At 44.6% G+C, this 22,632-nt stretch overlaps 1 protein-coding gene across 1 annotated transcript; it reads left to right on the top strand.

Moving 5' to 3' along the window:
- The first annotated feature begins 6,876 nt into the window (after nt 1-6,876).
- LOC126251367 (aromatic-L-amino-acid decarboxylase-like) lies at nt 6,877-22,354 on the top strand. Its single transcript, XM_049951749.1, has 9 exons — nt 6,877-6,972; nt 11,347-11,552; nt 12,519-12,632; nt 13,129-13,180; nt 13,297-13,367; nt 14,965-15,207; nt 17,800-18,339; nt 19,570-19,735; nt 21,577-22,354. The coding sequence occupies exons 2-9, from the start codon at nt 11,352-11,354 to the stop codon at nt 21,858-21,860; spliced, it is 1,671 nt and encodes a 556-aa protein (XP_049807706.1). The 5' UTR covers nt 6,877-6,972; nt 11,347-11,351; the 3' UTR covers nt 21,861-22,354.
- Nucleotides 22,355-22,632: the final 278 nt, after the last annotated feature.

The following is a 22,632-nucleotide window of genomic DNA, read 5'->3' as shown; positions in this document are numbered from 1 at the left end:
TATCCATATGGGCAATGCGTCAAGGTCTACCGCCACATCCTCCTTCCGTTTTTACCGCGACATGCAGCAGTGAGCTACCTGAAAAGAAAGCTGCGCAAGTATTCAGCCAGATCTTGATTTCGAAGTGGAAGCAAAGCTTGGCAACTTGCTTTGACTATTCAGAAACGTAAAACTGTGCAACTGTTAAAACGCTAACGTAATCAGTTAACTCATTCAAATATGCTGATGTAACAGTTGATGGGACTATAAAGTGGAATGATCGCATAACTCGATAGAGGGCGAAACTGGTGACGTACCTCGGATCATAGGTAAGATACTGGGAAAATGCACGCTGTTTATAAAACAGGCTGTCTGCAAAACACTCATGCATGCTTCCCATCCTAGAGTATTGCTAAACTGGGACCAACATCCAATCGAACTATACTTAGAAACACTATTTAGAAAATTTCAAGTACTAGTATCAGGAGAGGAATTTAGGACTACGCTACAAGCCCTTTCATAGAGATCACGCAGACAACTTAGACTAGACACATTACCTACATAGGTACTTCAGCACTCACTCTAGAAGGAACACTAATACGTGACAGTGTGAGAAGTACCTCCTGTCATGCACTTCACACTGATGTGAATGTACACGTAGAGGTATAAACAGGAATTCATGGTACTCCGTTTCGGAATATATTATAAAAAGCCTTGAAATCACATCATTGATGTATCTGGACCACTAAAGTTACGTTTATAACATCACAGTTAGCGCAGTCAATGCCCTGTAGCAAGTCTGAAGGGAAGTATTGGATGTAGTCCATATTCTCGTGCTTCATCGCATTTTCAAGGGCACCGTGACCACACAGGATCCGACAGAATGAATGTTAGTATGTAAGAAGGACAGAACTTCGATACAAATTGACAAGTTTATTAAAATACACATTGAAAAGAAAGAAAAACATATGTCATTACATATCATATGCGGCTTTACTTAGTTCTGATATAACACCAAACATGGACCAATGATGCCAAACGTAGCCATTATAACATATATTTGATAAAACCAGGAAAGTGAACTCTTATGCCTGATTCAGTGGTCCTTAAGGGACATGATAATGATATGTCGAGTGGTATTTCTGGTTATGGAGTCCTAATTAATAATTCCTGTCATTGTTTCAGCTAAAAAGATTGCGGAATTATATTAACTACACTGAATGAACAGAAAAACTATTTCTTTCAGCTGTACTTATAAAAAAAGCAGTCTTCAGTAAAACATATGTAAACTCGTTATACGATATCAATCTTTGTTCTACGAAGTTACAATTATTTTATCTACGAAGAAAGCGACATTAGATCGTTTCCTTCTTCCCTTTGTGGCAGCGACACGATACAGATATAATGTCTTCACTGTAACGTTTTGCTAGTAATAATTGGACCATGACGCAACGATCGGGCGCTTATGCGCTCTATCGTTAATTTTTTTATTAATAGGAAGTCGAACCTGCATCTTAATTCGATGTCTGATTAACTTCTTACAAAATAATCTCTTTTGTATGAACATTAACTGCGTATACGACCGTTCGTCACCAAGTGCTCCGTTAACCGTTGGTGACCACTTTGGCCTGAATATAATTTTCACTCAAGCTAGCAAAGCCAACTATTTAAAGTAAAAAAATAATCAGTATTTATGGTTCAAATGGCTCTGAGCACTATGGGACTTAACATCTACGGTCATCAGTCCCCTAGAACTTAGAATTACTTAAACCTAACTAACCTAAGGACATCACACAACACTCAGTCATCACGAGGCAGAGAAAATCTCTGACCCCGCCGGGAATCGAGCTCGGGAACCCGGGTGTGGGAAGCGAGAACGCTACCGCACGACCACGAGGTGCGGACAATCAGTATTTAAAACTGTTTCAGATCCAGATAACGATAATTGTACTTTCTCTTTTTTTACCGCATTTGAAGTGGATTTTTTTGTTTGAGACTTCATGACAGGCATGATCGGGAAAGTTAATCACATAATACGAAAATAACCACTACACCAAGCCGCAGCAAACAGCCACACATTTGCGCACGGGTTTCTCATGCAACCGACGAGAATTACCTCGGTCACGTGTTGTCCAGTACCTGTAAATCTGTTTATTTCGTCTAGACAAAAACGGGCATCATCCGACATCATTATGTTGTTCCGCATCTGGAGGTCGGCCGCTAAAATTCCCAGGAAGCGGAAGGCAAAGGTTCGTCGGTCAATTTTATCTTATTCGTTTAGTTCCTGTATGACTTGCAATTTACGAGGGTGAAAATGCAGGTTTTCACGTCGCGGGGAACGACGTGACATTGTTAGCGCCGAGACGTGTCTGGCAGCAGAATGGTGAAGACTTCGAAGAGTGTCTCGTATCCTCAACTCGTTCAGCGGTGTGCTGTGTCCATCGTCATTCTGGACTTTCCTTCTTTACACAAGATACAGTAGTCCTCAATTCTTGCAGCCCACCGAATAATCTTCCAATCGTTCGGGTCTTTATTATGTCGTCTGAACTAGAAATGGTGACGGAAGAGTCACTGGACTGTGATGGGAGACTTTGTCTTTGAAATACGCCTCGATGGTGAATGCTCGGCGCCCTGCATTCCACAAGGCCATAATTACAAATTGCCATCCTTCCTTAATACAGCGTCGGCCGCTGTGGCCGTGCGGTTCTAGGCGCTTCAGTCCGGAACTGCGCGATTGCTACGGTCGCAGGTTCGAATCCTGCCTCAGGCATGGATGTGTGTGATGTCCTTAGGTTAGTTAGGTTTAAGTAGTTCTAAGTTCTAGGGGACTGATGACCTCAGATGTTAAGTCCCACAGTGCTCAGAGCCATTTAAACCATTTGAACCTTAATACAGTGCACGCATACGTATTTCGCATAGGAGCAACAGCGACGGCGTAGTGTGTGACTGAAGTCCTACTATTGATTCTGCCAGACCCTGTACAATGAATAAAGGCAGACACCGTCTGATTCAGTTCTTCTGTTTATTCAGATTATCAGTTTCTATTTTACAACTAAAATTCAGATAAATATCTAATTCCTGCGAACCGCAGTTCGTCAGCAAGGCGAATATTCAGTTAAAACTGTATTTTCAAATTGCCACCATGAATGTAGTCTATAATGGTCCAATATAACACAACCATCGGTCTAGAACGGCTCACAGAGCAAATTCGAGGTATGATCAAAACGTAACCGGATTTTTTGTTTTTCTTAAAGATTCTCCATTTGTTCATCAACATCAAGTTTGTCCCCTCTAAAGTAATCCCCCCCCCCCCCCCCCCAGGTACAAGACACTTGTGCCAGCGCTTCTTCCAATCTTGGAAGAGCTTTCTGGAACCCATTTTCCGTTATGGTGTTCAGCTCCTTCAACGACTCTTTTTATGTGATCAGAGGTGGCAAAACGACGTTCATTCAAGGTTCTCTTCAGCCTCGGAATAGAAACAAGTCGCACGGAGCATGTCCGGCGAATACGGTCGCTGAATGTTTTTTTACCAAAACATCACGAAGAAGCTTTGAGGTGAGAGCGGGAGCATTATCGTGATACAACTCCCACGTGTGGTTTTGGCGTTTTCTTCGGGTTGCTTCACGCAAACCGCATACAGCTTCCAGGAAGTATTCCTTACTGACCGTGCGACAGTAAGGTAGGAATTCATTATGCGTTGTCCCATTGCAATCGAAGAAAACAGTGACAAGAATCTTCATATGTGATCGAACTTGTCGAATGTTTTTCGGTGTTGGCTCATCGGCCAGTTTCCTTTGGGACGACTGGGCCTTGGTTTCGACATCATTCCCCTTGTTTCGTCAACTGTTATAACCTTCTGGATCGTTGTCGATTTCGTTCAGGAATTCCAGAGCGATGCCTACGAGACGTTGTTTTTGTCGCAGTTCAACAGTTTCAGAACAAGCTTTGCTGCTACACGTTTCATATTAAACATCAGAAAAAAATGTTTGGAATGAGCCAGAGGATATGCCGATATCATTAGCAATCTCTCTGTTGTTGATTCAGCGATTTTCCAGAACCATTTTCTTTACCTCTTTCACACTCCCGTCAGTAATTGACGTGCTAGGCCATCCAGGGAGGTCGTGGTCTTCAATGTCTCCTCGACCCTCTTTGAAACGTTTATACCACTCGTAAACTCTCGTGTTACTCGTAGTAGATTCGCCAAAAGCCACAGTCAACATTTCGAAAGTGCTGCACCTTATTCCATTTTTCAAGCAAAATTTAATGAAAATTCTTTGATCCATCTTTTTCGAAATTAAAAATCGCCGACCACTCGAAAACACGTATAATCTTTTCATTTGTCAACAGTAAACTAAATATTCAAAACAACTGAAACTGCAGACATACCTGTACGTCAGGAACATGTGTAGAAACAACTGAAAATCTGATATACACTGGAGCGAAAAAAAATGGCTCAAATGGCTCTGAGCACTATGGGACTGAACATCTGAGATCATCAGTCTCCTACAACTTAAAACTACTTAAACCTAACTAACGTAAGGACATCACACACATCCATGCCCGAGGCAGGATTCGAACCTGCGTGGTTCCAGACCGAAGCGCCTAGAACCACTCGACCACACCGGCCGGCACACTGAAGCGCCAAAGAAACTGGTATAGGCACGCGTATTCAAATACAGAGGTATGTAAACAGGCAGAATACAGCGCTGCGGTCCGCAACGCCTGTACAAAACAACAAGTGTCTGGCGCAGTTGTTAAATCGGTTAATGATGCTACAATGGCAGATTATCAAGGTTTAAGTACGAGCGATGGGACACAGCATCTCCGAGGTAGCGATGACAAGGGGATTTTCCCGTACGACCATTTCAAGAGTGTACCGTGAATATCAGGAATCCGGTGAAACATCAAATCTACAACATCGCTGCTGCCGAAAAAAGATCCTGGAAGAACGGGGCCAGCGAGCGACGACTAAAGAGAATCGTTTAACGTGACAGAAGTTCAACTATTCCTCAAAGCTGGGCCATCAACAAGCGTCAGCGTGCGAACCATTCAACGAAACATAATCGATATGGGCTTTCGAAGCTGAAGGCCCATTCCTGTACCTTTGATCACTGCCACCGAGCGAGGTGGCGCAGTGGTTAGACACTGGACTAGCATTCGGGAGGACGACGGTTCAATCCCGCGTCCGGCCATCCTGATTTAGGTTTTCCGTGATTTCCCTAAATCGCTCCAGGCAAATGCCGGGATGGTTCCTTTCAAAGGGCACGGCCGACTTCCTTCCCCGTCCTTCCCTAATCCGATGAGACCGATGACCTCGCTGTCTGGTCTCCTTCCCCAAACCAACAAACCAACCAACCTTGATCACTGCACGACACGAAGCTTTAAGCATCCCCTGGGTCCGTCAACACTGACATTAGACTGTTTATGACTAGAAACATATTGCCTGGTCGAACGAGTCTCGTTTCAAGTTGTACAGATATTGAGGCAGCCTCATGAATCCATAGACCCTGCATGTCTACAGGGGACTGTTCAAGCTGATGGAGGCTCTGTAATGGCGTGGGACGTGTGCAGTTGGAGTGATATGGGACCCCTGATACGTCTAGATGCGACTCTGACACGTGCCACATACACAAGCATCCCGTCTGATCACCTGTATCCATTCACGAAATTAGAATTATATTAATACCTTCAGCTGCTAACGGGCGTTGATATATATCAACGGGGACAGGTGAAAATGTGTGCCCCGACCGGAACTCGAATCCGGGATCTCCTGCTTACATGGCAGACGCTCTATCCAGCTGAGCCAGCGGGGGCACAGAGGATAGTGCGACTGCAGGGACTATCTCGCGCACACCTCCCGCGAGACCCACATTCTCACCTTGTATGTCCACACAGTACATTCGTAGTGTCCCACCCCAACACACTCATTCTCGTGGAAGACAATCTTACCAAGTCCCGTAAGAGTTCGGGGAATATGTGTGTATCCGCACAGAAGATGAAGGTCATGGCCGGTATTGCCAGAACTATATACTTATATGTCCGAAAGTATAGACACCATATCCGTGTAAGTATATGTATCCATTCATGTGCATCGTGCATTCCGACGGAGTTGGGCAATTCGATCAGGACAATGCGACACCCTACACGTTCAGAATTGTTACAGAGTGGCTCCAGGAACACTCTTCTGAGTTTAACCGCTTCCGATGGGCACCAAACTCCCCAGACATGAACATTATTGAGCATATGTTGGATGCCTTGTGGAGTGCTGTTCAGAAATCTCCACCGCCTCTTTCTCTTACGGATTTATGGACAGCCCTGCAGGATTCGTGGTGTCAGTTCCCTCCAGCACTGCTTCAAATATTTGTCGAGTCCATGCCACGTCGTTTTGCGACACTTCTACGTGACCGAGGGGGCCCTAAACGATACTAGGGAGGTGTACCAGTTTCTTTGGCTCTTCAGCGTATAAAGCTCGCGAAAATAAAAAATTCGCATTAGTACATGATCACACCTCCTACAAGTTAATTTTAACAAATCTGACGTTTGTAGCCCTGTCACCTTTCGGTGTAAGGCACAGTGACAGTGCATTCTTGACACGCAGTAACTTACAGTGTACGCCTTTCGTATCGGTCGTAGATCGACTACCTTGCAGGAAGAAAAGGGATCAGTTCACTCATTGATAGTTCCACTGCATCGCCCCATACAGATCGAATTAATCATGCGGCGGTTTTTTTGGCGGACGGGAACTGACCGCGGATAGGAAGCGAAGAAAAAACGAGCAAAACGGAAGGCGGGAGGCGGCGCCGGGTTGCGGCGCGGGGCTGCCCGGACTGTGCGCTTGCGTGGTGGGGGCAGGCGGGCGTTCTTATATAAGCCGAAGAACCACGCCGACAGCCAGTCAGTGGCTGCCCGCCCAAACCCGCGCTGAGTTCAGAGGGCTGTTTGCTGCATACAGGCACACTCTTCGCTCGCCTTCGAGATCCACACAGCACAACAGTAAGTGTTACCTCGAACCTCGCTCTGGCTGTTCCTTGATCAGCAGTGGCACGCCTCGCTGTTGAGTGTTGACTGCCTCTTCTGGAGATCAAAATCGTTGCACTGGTTTACCGCGTGGAATTCCTCGACAGCTAGTGGTATTGCTAGGATGGAAGCAGTAGAACTTCCTTGCACAACTGCATGAGGTTTCCAAATTTGAAAGACACGCCAGTTCTCGCGTAAAGTAGAAATCATTCTTTTTTTCTCACCTTGGAGAGTTATACACATCGATGTGATCAAGTGACGATAGTTTTCTACGATAAATTCAGCTTCCTTTTCAGATTCGTGTATATAGAATCGTATGGCACTAACAATGCATGACAGACCGAAAGCGTATTACTACCTAATTATGAATCGTGTGAGTTTATCAAGCACGAAATTATCCAAATTGCCTATTGTGGAATGGCATTACGAGATCCAGTTCACCTGCGGTTAGTGACGTGGCTTTATCAGCCCGAGTAAGATAGGTTCGAATTAAACGTTCGTCGACATCCAGATCATTAGTGACGAAACGTTTGCTCGAATGTGATAACGCATGGGATCGGCCACTATATTTTGAAAGAAACGGTTTGCATTCGCCTGTTCTTTTTGGAAAGCACAGAAAACTAAGAGTTGAGTGGCTGGCTGGATAATTGGTCCCTGCTCCTCCCGGATGTGAGTTCAGTACTTCTAACCGTTGCGTCACCTACTTGGGTAGCGGGTTTAGAGCAACAGGAATATTTCGGAATGTCAGTATCTTCTCTGCTCACTTGTGGTAAAATATATATTACCTTTATCCGCCGTCTTGAAATTTGCGTGTAAAATGGTGCAGTAACTCTCTGTTCTTAAATGTATAGGCAATCTTCTTAAATTTCAAGTACTCCTCTAAATTTTAATTGCCAAATCAAATAGCGACGCAGCTCTTAACACAATATCGCATAATTATTTCAGCATAACTGTTCATGCTGTACGCGACTAAAGATGTCCTTCCTTATCTGTACCTGGGAGCTGTACACCTCATGTTTGAAGAGATAACGCATAATGCCACCGGTATGGCGACACAAGCAGAATGAAGCGTAGATACTGGCTTAATATTCTCAGTCAGCGAATTTTGATAATAACTTACTGTAATTCTTCAGCATTCACCAACGGTTAGACAGTATCGATTATTTCGATAGTTCCCGTCACACTTCAATGTATAAGTCTGTTTCCGAGAATTCAGGTACCAACGCCACATCAAACATTCCTCAGACAAGGTGGAAGAAACTACAGATAATTAAATTTTGCCAATTTCATGAATATTAACTACTCAGTCGGCTGCCTAGAGAAGCATACTTTCTAAAATTCAGTTCGACAAAAAATAATGTGTCGAAAATGGAACAGAGGGTGAATTTTTTGTTCACGAGACTGGCTGCTACTTAAATTGTACTATTTATAGATTCGTAAACTTACATTAAACACACAGTTACGGTAACTTGTCACGCAGAGGAAGTTCATTCCAACCCCAAGCTCTCCTGAAATTTATGCTGCTGTTAACACAAAAGTTTTTCATCAGATTAACACAGCGTAGTGAGACCCATTGTCAGGACTCCCTGAGTTTACAATTGATGCGCGCAATAGATTTTCGGTGTAAATTTCTTATGTGGAGTACTCAAAGAAACAAACTTCATCTACATGCCCGATATTCTCGTTAACATCTGACTGCTAATTAAAGCTTGGTATCAGACAAAATAGCTACAATATTTTCACATTTTAATTTTTTTTTTCGATGGCATTCCACAGTTTAAACTAAGGACGTAAACATTCAGTAGTACAAGTAGTGAAGTTGTTCATTCTGTGTCGTTTCATATAAGAATTTATTATGTCATGATCGGCTAATTACTATACATGTGAGCACTACCGGTTTCAGCAAATTCTTGCCATCTTCGGATGTGATAATTAATCCAGAAACAGGTTTGTAATTTTGTATGAAGTCGAGTTACACACATACTGATCATAATGAAAGTGGTATGACATATGTCAAAATATGCATCATGAGACTCTTCGCTCTTCCCTCTCGGCCCCGTGCTCTGCCGCTAGCCACGTGGAGTCGTGTCCGGGCAGTCCTTGAAAGCGACAGCGGGGCAGCCGCGAATTCGGGAGGGCGACTAACGCGTCGGCAATGCCGTTCACACAAACTGACATTAAAGTTAGCAGTTCTATAAATACCTGCGCGGGTGTCAAAACATAGCGCGTGGGCTCAGCCACCGAGACAAAGCAGTTTACGCCGCGAGACGGCAGCGCAGGGGGCGCTGATTTGGTTCGACTGCCTCTAAATACTCGTACGTCGTCGTACTACCGAGTAATGGTGGCAGCTAAGTGTAATAAGTACGCGTATCCTTAAGCGAGGCCCTGTGCGAGTATGCTACAAACTCTAGGCAGAGCCGTACTGCGCCTCGCAGGAGGAATTTCGCCGAAGCGTCGTGTTTGCCTGGATCTATTTGTTAGCGCTAATCCCAAGGTCGCGCGTATTAGCAGTCCCTCCTCCTGCCCCCACCACAGGCTCCTTTTTTTCTTGTCATCGCTGTTAGCGCTTTGTAACTCCGGGTCTCTCATACGCCACAAGACGCGAATGACGTAGCCTAACCGGGCTACAGTATGGTCCTCTTCGCAGGTACGCAAATCCTTCGGCTCACAAAGGATTCTGTGGATAAATCTCAGCAGGAACGCCAGTTTCTCGGAATAAAAAGTTCCGAGAAGTCCTTGAGCAGCGGCAGCGCCTGTTTCAGCGCCTTCATCTCGCTCTCATACAGGTGCCCTGGATATATCAAGAATTGTTAGTAACCATATCGCCGAAATCAGCTAGTTGTGTGAAACAAAAACAATGACTCTGATCCTACTCAGTAAAGGTGGAAAATGAGTTTTTCTTTTAATAACTTGTGACTCTGGTACTCGAAATCAAAAATGTTAATAAATACAGAGTATCCCCGTGTCGTTTACCTTTTGGGGGTGGGGGGGGGGGGGCGGAAGCAATAAAATTCACCAAAATAATTCTGAATACAGTGTGATGGTGCAGTAATTCAGGTTGACTTGTGCAGCATAATCGATTGATTTGAAGCCAGCTACCTCTGTATTTAGTCCCAGCTTCATAGCAATTACAGTTGCGTCTAAATACAAAACATAAAAAAGCAAACCCACGTAAACAATTTTACCCTGTGCTCGATCCATTTTCTTAACAATCTCAGTGTAAGCTCCAAAGGCATCAGCATTATTCCAAATTTGCACCATTTAAGCAAATGAGCCAACACGGAATATTCAAATTGGTTCAAATGACTCTGAGCACTATGGGACTTCTGAGGTCATCAGTCCCCTAGAACTTAGAACTACTTAAACCTAACTAACCTAAGGACATCACACACATCCATGCCCGAGGCAGGATTCGAACCTGCGACCGTAGCGGTCGCGCGGTTCCAGACTGTAGCGCCTAGAACCGATCGGCCACCCCGGCCGGCACGGAATTTTCCTACACATTTTATCAATGCTATTATTGGCTCAGACGCATACGCTTCTTTCCTGTGGTGCTCCTTTTGAGGGGAAGGTTCTTATTGCCTCGTCATTCATACAGAAGTAGAAATATTTCATGATAACCGTCAGTTACGATGTTTTGCTACATACGAATTGGGATTCTGTTACAGTAACGTGCAGAGTATCGGAACTGCGTCGTAGAATCATTGCAGAGCATAAAACTTGAATATGAAATGTTGCGCTGTGGCCTTCTGTCAAAAGACTGGTTTGATTCAGCTCTCAGACACAAGACAAAATCTTTTTGGCTGAGTACTCGCCTCGACTCCACTCTGTTTAAGGAAACGGAGGCGACGACTTAATCGCTCGGAAAATTATACCTTATTGTAATGGAGACGTCGAAATATTGCTATACTATAGTGCTGGTAGGTGCGGTATTTGCAATCCGCTACACACTCGTACACTGCACTCGTGTGGACACTGCAGGTTGTCGGCAACGGCGCTTAGTTCGCATCTGCAAAGTAGGTGAGAGGATGCTGCGGGCAAGTCATTTCCGTTAGCACGTCGGCCTAGATACTTCAGTCTGGTCAACGGCCAGCAACTGACCTCGACAGTTCCTTCTTTGTAATTACTACCTCGTATCATAAACTAAGACATTTCTCTAGAGGAAGAGTCTGTTACGTCTTTAGAATAAGAAGTGGACACAGGTACTTGTATTTAAACACGTCGCTGGAATCTATGTCGGGTGACTACCATTGCTCACCAGTGCTGTGGGTAGCAGATGAGGACGAAGAAACCTTTGCAGGCTCTTGTCTTCAGACACTGTTGTGACGCTCTGCCTTTGTTTCTTTGCAGGAGCCATGGACAGCGCCGAGTTCCGGGTACGCGGCAAGGAGATGGTGGACTACATCTGCGAATACATGGAGACTCTGGGCTCCCGGCGCGTCACACCCAGCATCGAACCGGGCTACCTGCGACCGCTGCTGCCGGAGGAGGCTCCGCAAGAACCGGAGGACTGGGAGAACATCATGCGGGACGTCGACTCTAAGATCATGCCCGGGGTAAGTGACACCAGCGGGTCTGTCACGGCGTCTTCTACTCGAAAGTTTCTGCTCTCCTATCTAGTCTGTAGGCAAAAAATTTTAACTGGCAGATACTGCGTGCTACATCAAATCAAACAAACTAGTTGATCTACTGGAATAATACCTGAATATGGACCTTTGATTATCCACCAGTGGTAGAGAATATTGTTTTCGGCCAGACCACTGCTCCATTTCCGCCAATGAAAACTTGTGATCTGTTAAAATACGCAGCTAACTTCACTGATTACCCAAAAGCTTTCCTAAACGTGAACATAGATCTCTACGTTTTCCTTAGCCTTCACAACGAAAACAGCTTGTAGTGGATAAAATGAATCATCCTCTAAATAATTTAACGGAAGATGTACCACAGAACTTCTTCATATAACTAGAGCCAATAGGGAATAGTGAAAAACAGAGGGTATCAAATGTAATTATGCTTCCATGTAACCACTATCTTCGATCCACAATTATTGTCTCTCACACTTTCCCCACGATACGACGGAGTCACGAGCAGTATCAGGGTACAGAATATTAGCGTTACCAAGGAGCACGGTGCTCACAATTCGAACATTGCTGTTGTTTGTCTTTGATCACAGATTATGATTCGTATCAAGAAATCCACGAGATAAGAAATGCAAAAAATAGAATTAGCATACAGTGCAATAAGACCAACGAAAGAAGCATATTGGCAATGTTCAAGTACTGCCTTCCAAAACAAAGAGGCAGATTCTGTTGTAACACATAACGTTTGATTCTCGTCACTTAACACTTCCGGGCTGAGATGCCGTGGTCCATACATAAGACTCATAATGTTTGATTGTATCACGCGAGTCTGATCGCAGATGCCTTTGAACGCAATGTATACAGTTCCAGCGTCTCTGTTTACTTTTGTTTTCTCTGTTTCTGTTAAAGCTTCATGTACAATATGTGCTGTTCATGTTTCAGGTGACACACTGGCAACACCCCAGGTTCCACGCCTACTTCCCGTCTGGCAACTCGTATCCTTCAATTCTCGGGGACATGTTGTCCGATGCTATCGGTTGCATTGGATTCTCATGGGTTAGTACAATTTTGAGTGCACTTTTCAAGACTCTAACAACTATTAATAAACAAGAAAGCGACTGATCGAACTGAATTGTTAATGTCGGTAGGGTGAGAGCAGACTTTAGTCGGTTTACACTTCTTCGCTGCCTGTTGTGCTTCGTACAGTAAAATCAATAAACACAACGGGTAGAAAAAGTTCGTGACGCTGAAGAAGTTAAATGTTTATTCAAAATAGTATTGAAAAATGTTGAGAAAAGTTGAGTTGTTAGAAAAAGCACATTTATAACAAACACAGCATTCGGAAGAGTGAATCGTAACTTTGGTTAGGATGTCATCTGGTGGTAATGAGCGCCAGATTATTGTTGACCGGCATGTAACTGTATACCGCGGCCATTTATCATTACTGGCATCTTCCAAATAAAAAACCTAGAAATTAACAGCAAAAAAGTTAGTGATTACGTGTATTACTTTGTAGATTCTTGCCATTAACGGCGGATTTCTTTTGTTACAGGCATCAAGCCCAGCCTGTCAGGAGCTGGAGACTATCGTTCTGGACTGGTTCGGTGAGTTTCTCGCCATAAACAGTTACATAAAATTTTTCAGTACATTTTACATTCGGAAAACTTGCCAAAACCTTATTGAGATGAAGTCCTAATTCCAGTATTCTGTTTATTTACAGGCAAGGCTATTGGTCTTCCCAAGACTTTCATATCGAGCGCGGAAGGCAGTAAAGGAGGAGGAGTCATACAGGTGAGCCTCATAACCTACCATTACAACTACAGTTAGCTAAAATATTTACCTATCGTACTAAACTTACTTCGGATCTTTTAATGAAAATAGGGAAATCTTTACACTGTATTGATGTCATCTTCATTTCCATCCATGCTGTGATACCATCTTAATCCAATGATACACTTTACGTGCATCGTACTCGTTGATCTGAGCTACTTGTTACTTTTTCATCAACCGTAACGTTTTCTCTCTAGTGTCCTGTCTACTTGCTCTAGACACCCGAAGTCATTTACCACTAAATTCTCCCTACTTCAGGCAAAATTTTCACTCTTACTACTCCTTCCCTTTTTTGTAATGCCTATTTATTTTATCCACTGTCTGGCACCATATTTTTACACCTGTTTATTTAGCATCACTCTTTCAGATACCAGAAATTTCTTCTGTTGCGCGTGTCCCACTGCTCTCGATACAATCCAGTAGATCTCTGCATTCCAGATATTCAATTTTAAAAACTTCTCATATTTTCCGAACGAAGTTTTCTTTACTTATTGGAGTCTAGACATTACATTTTCCTCGCTTCTCCAATTAATGAGGTCATTCTTCCTGCATATTTCCCCTTTTTCCACTTTATCGGTTGAAGTGATGGAGCAGTTAAGTGATTACACTCATATTTTACGGCAAGCGAGATTCAAACACTTGTCCAGCCATTTCGACGTAAAGGAAATAGATACCAATAGCCTCAAGCCCCTAGTCATGAAACTAGGAAGTCATTTAGTCGTTTGTGTTATTATAGGGACAACTGTATCCAACTGGTTTCCGTAGACTTCTTCTCGGTAGGTGTGGACCCTTGACACCTCTAGCGACAACTGCGACAATTGTCGCTAGAGGTGTGAAGGGTCCAAGTCTACCGAGATGAAGTTCAAATGGTTCAAATGCCTCTGAGCACTATGGGACTTAACATCTGGGGTCATCAGTCGCCTAGAACTTAGAACTACTTAAATCTAACTAACCTAAGGACTTCACACACATACATGCCCGAGGCAGGATTCGAACCTGCGACCGTAGCGGTCGCGCGATTCCGGACTGAAACGCCTAGAACCGCTCGGCCACAACGGCCGACCGAGAAGAAGTCTACGGAACCCAGTTGGATGTAATGGTCCCCATGATAACACAAACAAGTAGATAACTTATCTAGTTTCGTATACAGGGACCTTGAGATCGTGCCAATGAGGCACCGAAACTAGTAGCTAAATATAATTATTATGTAAAATTACGGCTGTTGGTATATATCTTCTTCAAGTCTTCGACCAGCCCAGTCCCATTTCATCATACAAGATGGAATTACACAAACAGTGCGACTTAAGGTTTCCATGAATTCTTTGTATAACAACAGGCGAATGGAGAGGCGATTCTTTCAAACTCTGTTCGACAGGATTAGCCCATTTCTCTACTGGTCTCGCAGTCGACAAGAAAACTCTGAACCTTGTCGCTTTTAATTCTGTGCTAGGCAGCCTGTCCATTTCACAAAGTTAACTCGATTTAGCAGTCTTGCGTGTGGTATGACGCTGAGCTGCTGGCGGGACGAAGGTGACGAGCAGGTGGTTCTCCTTTGCAGTCGTCTGCGAGCGAGTGCATCCTGGTGGCGATGCTGGCGGCGCGCACGCAGGCCATCCGCGTGCTGAAGGCGCAGGCGCGCGACCCGGACGCCGAGGACAGCGTGTTCCTGCCGCGGCTCATCGCCTACTGCTCCCGGGAAGCGCACTCGTGCGTCGAGAAGGCCGCCATGATCAGCCTCGTCAAGCTGCGCGTGCTCGAGCCCGACGAGAACGGCAGCCTGCGTGGCGAGACGCTCAGGAAGGTGAGGTTCAGCAGCTCACTTCTGGTTCAAAAATGGTTCAAATGGCTCTGAGCACTATGGAACTTAACATCTGAGGTCATCAGTCCCCTAGACGTAGAACTACTTAAACCTAACTAACCTAAGGACATCACACACATCCATGCCCGAGGCAGGATTCGAACCTGCGACCGTAGCAGCAGCGCGGTTCCAGACTGAAGTGCCTAGAACCGCTTGGCCACAGCTCACTTCTGGCTCCAGCACTGTAGCACTGTAGGGACTGACCCGACGACGACGCTCTATGGGAACAATGCACACAGCCGCTGGCAGAAAACAGCACAGCGCATCGCAAAGACTCAGTATACGTGAAAATCTAGACCTATGCCAGCACTGGAGTCCCCTGACCGTTAACCACCAGTAACTCATTTTCACATAGATGGTTGGAGTAAAAGAATTCTTAAGTGAAAGTCCGATCGGGTTAGTGAGTCACAGGAATGTCTCGAAACAATTTCTGCCGATGCCCAGTAATACCCGCCACAGAAACAACAATCGGAATGGTGAGGTTTATCATCCATCTCATGAATAACAATGATATTTCAGACTTAAACAATTACTGTAAACCGAACGAGGTGGCGCAGTGGTTAGACACTGGACTCGCATTCGGGAGGACGACGGTTCAATCCTGCGTCCGGCCACCCTGATTTAGGTTTTCCATGATTTCCCTCAGTCACTCCAGGCTAATGCCGGGATGGTTCCTCTGTAAGGGCACGGCCGACTTCCTTCCCTATCCTTCCCTAATCCGATGAGACCGATGACCTCGCTGTCTGGTCTCCTTCCCCAAACAACCCCAACCCAACTACTGTAAAATTTCTCATGATATTTTCAGAACTTCTCAGATAAAATTGTTGTGGGTTTGCAGCTAATAACATTTCTGGAAATAACTCTTCAACGACCATGACCAGTTGATAATAATGCATTGGATTTGAAACTTGTCGTGACTTAATAAGTGAAGTGCACTATAGCCGACATATGCGTGGCGAGAGAATTCAGTAACTATATTCATATTTTAAAAAATTGTACGTCGTTTATTTTCCCATGCCTCTGGATATTTTTATAGTGTAGCTAGTTTCGACCACAGTCGATCATCTTCAGATCTATATTGATGTGTAAACGAGCTGCCGTGTCTGTAACGGAATGACACATCAGAATATTGTATTCTGATACGCACTTTCCTTACAGACACTTTGGGTTCCTTACGCAACTATATATATCTGAAGACGATCGAGTGTGTCCGAAACTAGTCATGCTGTAACAAACGTGCAACGGAGACTGTAAAATAAGCGATATTTAATTGTTTTGTAAATGAAGTGTAGCTGTGAAAGAATTATTTAGTGAAATATTGCAATGTTCTTTGTACTGCCTAACTAAATTTTGTTTTCAGTATCTGTTTTACTTGTAGCTCTTCGTTAGTTCCGCGAAAACAAAACAAAAATTTCTTATACATCGGTTACGAAGAAGCTACAAACTGATGCGGACTGCTTTATCCAACGCTATATTTATCAGTATGTTTCCATAACTTTGTTCCGCCCAAAATTTGATGTCGGTTGGTGTTTTGGGTAATGCACGTATCTTATACAAGTATTCTTTTGCCATAATCTTCATGACTTAACAGATTCCGTCCAAAATTACGGGTATTTAGAGATCAGTATTGTGGTACCCTCTGCTTGGTTCCTAAATATCCCGTTTGCAAATAACTTTTCTAGTTATATAGTGCATTGCTATGGAACGCTGTCATCATCTGAGGAAGTTCTTAAAACACACACGCAATACTCGCATACGAAGGTATGTACGGTCCAAGCTGTCTACGAACTAACTTGCAAAACCGGAAGCAATAAAACGAACGATTCCTCCTCCAGACCTTTCTTTGCACGTCAATAGATCACTATTTCCACAGAAACGATAGTACTTGTGTCTGATGTAAGCATTAGAGACGGTGTTGCATGATTATCTCTGTGGTGTCACCGCCAGACACCACACTTGCTAGGTGATAGCCTTTAAATCGGCCGCATTCCGTTAGTATACGTCGGACCCGCGTGTCGCCACTATCAGTGATTGCAGACCGAGCGCCGCCACACGGAAGGTCTAGTCTAGAGAGACTCCCTAGCACTCGCCCCAGTTGTACAGCCGACTTTACTAGCAATTGTTCACTGTCTACATACTCTCTCATTTGCAGAGACGACAGTTTAGCATAGCCTTCAGCTACGTCATTTGCTACGACCTAGCAAGAAGCCATATTCACTTACTATGAATGTATTCTGAACAGATAATATTGTGAATCATGTACCATGAAGAGCGGCGTTCATCATTAATCGATTAAAGTTAAGTATCAAACTAATTACGTCAGCTTTCTGAATTCTAATTCCTTGTCATGTTCCAGTCCTCACGTCAGTATAGTCCTTCCCTCCTCACGCCAGCCTGCGTGAGCTAAATCGCGTGCATTTCGGCCTCCACTAGTAACACGGTGTTGGCTCTTCTGCCAACACAACAATCTCTTCTTTGTACTTCATGTTTTCGGCGAGCCCTGTGAAGGTAACAGCGACGCCCGTTTGCTTACAGGCTCTGGAGGAGGACGTGGCTGACGGAAGGGTGCCTTTCTTCGTGTCGACGACGGTGGGCACCACGTCCAGCTGCGCGTTCGACAACCTGATGGAGTTGGGCCCCGTCTGCAAGGAGTACGACACAATCTGGATGCACGTGGACGGCGCGTACGCCGGCAACGCCTTCATCTGCCCCGAGCTGCGCTACCTCATGAGCGGCATCCACTACGCCGACTCGTTCAACACCAACACCAACAAGTGGCTGCTCGTCAACTTCGACTGCTCGTGCATGTGGGTGCGCGACCGCATCCGGCTGACGTCGGCCATGGTGGTGGACCCGCTGTACCTGCAGCACGACCACTCCAACCAGGCCATCGACTACCGCCACTGGGGCATCCCGCTGTCGCGCCGCTTCCGCTCCCTCAAGCTGTGGTTCGTGCTGCGCCGCTACGGCATCAGCGGCCTGCAGAGCTACATCCGCAGGCACTGCCGCCTCGCCAAGCACTTCGAGGAGCTCGTCAACAAGGACAACCGTTTCGAGGTCATGAACGATGTCAAGGTGAGTCCCGTGCCCTCTCTCCTTAAAACTTTCCTCATATCCTTCTCCTTCTTATTCTTCTCTACAGCAGATGAGCAAACACTCCGGCGGTAACTCTTCCTTATTCTCAATCGCTTCTGCTCAACAGTTTCCTTAAGTCGACTAAACACCATAGCAACCACAACACATGGCACCATAGCACATGCAGTATACTCAGTCTTGACAGTGGTGCCTGTAACATGATGCCATCAGAGCAACGAACATCTGAAAATGCCCTCGACTGTTATTAGCGAAACTAGTAATAACCTCTGGCGATTTATTCTAAAGATTGATGTGTCCCGTGCAGGCAATGTCTGTGCGTTCTAGGGTAAACACTATAGTATTTTACAAGAGTAGCTCTCAGTCCAAGTCGCAGGACTTCCAAGGACAAGATGCAGCTTAATGGGACACACAGTTTAGCTTTTGAAGCTAATACATCGTATATAACATCCAGGAACCACGTTGACAGTGTCCAAGTTTAAATCAGTCGCTCAGAAATGTTCATTCGCGACTATCTCTACTTCCGAGAATTATTTCTGTGACTACACTGAATTTCAACAGCGATTGTATGAAGACTGCACACACGCCAATCACTGGCACCAACTGCAGATCTGACGCAATGCATTATCAGAGACGACTATGTTAATAATTCCTACTTGAGAAATTCCCTATGGCCTTACATTTTATGAACAGTTTGGTTGCGCCATTCGTGTGTTTCATTCCCGTCAATGTTTCGGTCCCGATATTTCGATCTTCTTCGGCATCTTCCTCGTGAAGAAAACTCCATACAATTAGGCTGTATCACTGAAGTGAAGAAAACTGATGAACGACGCGGCCAAACTGTTCAGAAGATGTTATACTGTACTAGCTCATCGCGTTTAAGTGAAAATTTCTCTGAGAAAATTCTTTAGCCGTCTGTTTTCCTGAGGCTTCCACCGCTATTTTGAAGCCCTCACTGTATTTCTTGCAGCGTACAGTTAGCCAGATTTGCATGAGGAGACTTTGTTTTGCCGTGCACTTCTAGAACATACGTCTGTTGGTATGCTATCAGTATTGAACACCATTTCTGCAATCCTATCCCTCTAAATTTATTGACCAGAAGGGGAGGGAAACATCCTTTTTGCTGTTATTTGTATACTCTGACTTCAGAGCGACGAGTTTATTAAAACACATTCAAAGCACAATGTAAACTAACCTGTTTTCTTTTTGCAGCTGGGCCTTGTCTGCTTCCGACTGAAGGGCACAGACAGAATCAACCAAGATCTGCTGGCAGCTGTAAATGCTTCGGGGAAGTTGCACATGATCCCTTCCGTCGTCAAGGGGAAATACACCATCCGCTTCTGCGTTGTCGCTGAACACGCGACCGAGGCCGATATTGGTGAGTAGCACACTAATTCTCTAGTGTCTGCAAGTATCTGTACAGTTAACTGACTACCCCTCCCTATGTACGACTTTACACATTACATTTTCCGAAGAAATGTTTTCAGTCTGTAACGATTGTTCTCGTCATTCTCTGTAATTAGATAACGTGATCGTTTACGTTAAATGAGCTACTTCTCATTAGTGTACACCACTGAAATATCGTTGTTTCGTTTATTACAATTTTGTGGGCCTGGTCATGTGTTTGTAATGCCTTGGGAGTTTTCCGTCAAAAACTAGGTAACATCCGGCGTCAAAATACTTTCACGTTCATTTTGAAGACTTGCACTTTGAATCAATCCGATTCATGTCGTGTTTTATGTATCAAACATAGACACATACCGTACAATGAAATGTAACTGTGTTATGTTGTACGCGTTCGACATAGTTCACGAAATAACATAAGATGGACAACTAGTAGTTCAGTCGGTAGAAAGTGGCCTCTTTCTTTTAGCTGTGGATATATTAAATGGCATGGGCACTATAAAAGCAAATGCATTTGTACCTCGATCAATGTAACAAAGTGATTGACACTCGGGCACTGAAGGAGGCAATGTTGTCGGTTCAACTTTCTCAGTGCAACAGCTTTGCTTTTCCGTTCTGGATACATTCACATGCTACGTGTTGATGAACAGTTCTGAGTAGGTTTCCTGCCTATTGTGGGTAGTTACCTTAACCATTAGGCTATCTGAGCACCCTCCAGGTTCGACATAAGCCGTTGGCTACAATTATTTCCGAACACTGCATTGCATGCTCAGAATATTAAAATGAAGAGAGATGAAAGATTAGAGTTTAATATCTCGTTGAATACCATATCTCGTTGAATACCAGAAAGGTTTGCACTGGTATCATTTCACACCAATGTGTTTTCAGTGATTTACGCTCCATGGATGCATTCGTGTCATTTCAGTCCATGTAATTCATTTTCTAAACCGCTTTCAATCACCATGTTTTCCTGATGTGCATACAGTAACATGTAATTCTCTCTACGGTTCGTAGCGAACGTGGCTCCTTTTCACAGTATTTTATGCTGTGCTACGTTGGGTACTAATTTCAACAGCCCTTTTATACGGTTACGAATCTGTCTTTCTTTTAACAGTTTTTTTTCTTGAGTACCTAAAGCGTGGATTATGCGAAGTATTTCGTAATTGGGTTAGATACAGCATCAATCAGTTGTGGAATTAAGTTGCTTTAATGTTCAGATTTCGACCTGTATCAGGTCATTATCAATGCAGTGCGGAATTGCAGCAGTTGTTCGTGCTCAAGAGAATGCTTACACAGTTCAACCATTAATGGTTGTTTTTTTATTTATGTGGGAAATGATTGGTGCAGTTGCAAATTTTTGTACAGTGGTAAGAGGGTGCGCCAATAACTATAGAACTACGGCCACCAGCACAAGCGTATGCCAGTACTAAATTTAAATACGTTAAACTTCCTACAAGAAGGTCCTGTTCATTTTTTCTGTAGGACTAATAGTTTGCACGTTGAGAGCGAGAGGAAATGAAAATCTCACTCGTGGTTTTTGAAGACCAGGTTGCACGCTGCACAAAACGATATCGGTAGGGGCAGCTGAATCACCGCTATATGACACTCGATAATAGCCAAGCATTCTAAATTGGCTAACAGTGACGAAAAAACCGTTTTACTCAAGCAAGAGACAGCAACCGTAGGAATCGTGACGGCTTTTAGTTGACACAGCTGTTGACGCTACTCTCTCTATCAGTGTACTATTCCTGCTTCTATGCCGATGTAGTGGCGGCAGACATTGAGTTGTAAACGGCGGTGTGTGTTGCTGTGCAGAGCACGCGTGGGAGGTGGTCCAGGAGCACGCCAAGGACCAACTGGAGGCGCTGCACATCGAGAAGCTGCCGTCGCCGACGGAGGTGGCGCCCGGCAAGGGCGGCAACCCGCGCAAGCTGACGCGGCGCTTCAGCTTCACGCGCAGCGTGTCGCGCGAGGTCTTCAAGCGCTCCATGTCGCGCTCCAGCCTGCACGACGGCGCCACGCCCATCATCGTGCCCGAGGACGACGACTACATAGACGCCGACGACGTCTTCAACTCCATCCCCATCAAGGAGGAATGAGCAGAGCAGCGCTGCCGCCGCCGACAGCCGGCCTTCTCACCCCCCACCGTTTATTTATTGTCCTCATCCTCACTCCATCGGCAGACTTTTTAAGGGAACGACAGCGGTTGTCCGCCATCGCGGACTGGCTCCGTCGCGTCTCTGCGTAGGAGCCGACCTCGTTAGGAGGAGGTCGTTAGGAAAATGACGAGACACTGTGAAAGAGAACTTTCTCGGACATTTTGGAAAGGAAAAGAAGGTTCTCGCAGAGGGTGTTTATAAACAATCGTGTTTCCTCGTTGCCCTCCTCGTGCTTGACTTTCACATAAAGAAATTTCACTACTCGTGAAGTGTACTGACTCGACGCAGCGAGGGACGCTGCTGTGAAGAAGAAAGCATTTATTCTCGTGGTAATTACCACTCCTGTTTTCGAAACAGTATCAGTATTATTTATTATTGAACATTCCACTGTACTTACTGCATGTTGAAAATAAAATAAAAATGTGTTTTCTTAATACTGTTGCTATAAATTCCTTGGATGAACGACGCTTCCCAATACCTGCCTCCCACCATGTGGAACTCTGAAGTTAGAAGTGTGCTTTTACCACTTTATGACGTAATGTAATTAAATTTTCCTCGGAATTCAAAGACCACGAAAACAGTAAAGATGTATTAATTTTTGCGGGAACCCTTTTCAAAAACTAACACGCAACGAGCTCCCGATTATCCGGGTTAATATGGAGCCGAGACTACACGGATAACCGAGAAAAACCAAAAATGGGTAAAATGGCTC

The sequence above is a fragment of the Schistocerca nitens genome, chromosome 4 (genome assembly GCF_023898315.1).
Source record: "Schistocerca nitens isolate TAMUIC-IGC-003100 chromosome 4, iqSchNite1.1, whole genome shotgun sequence".
Lineage (NCBI taxonomy): Eukaryota > Metazoa > Arthropoda > Insecta > Orthoptera > Acrididae > Schistocerca > Schistocerca nitens.
Note: the sequence above shows the minus strand (reverse complement) of the source record. Positions and strands in the feature narration are given on the sequence as shown.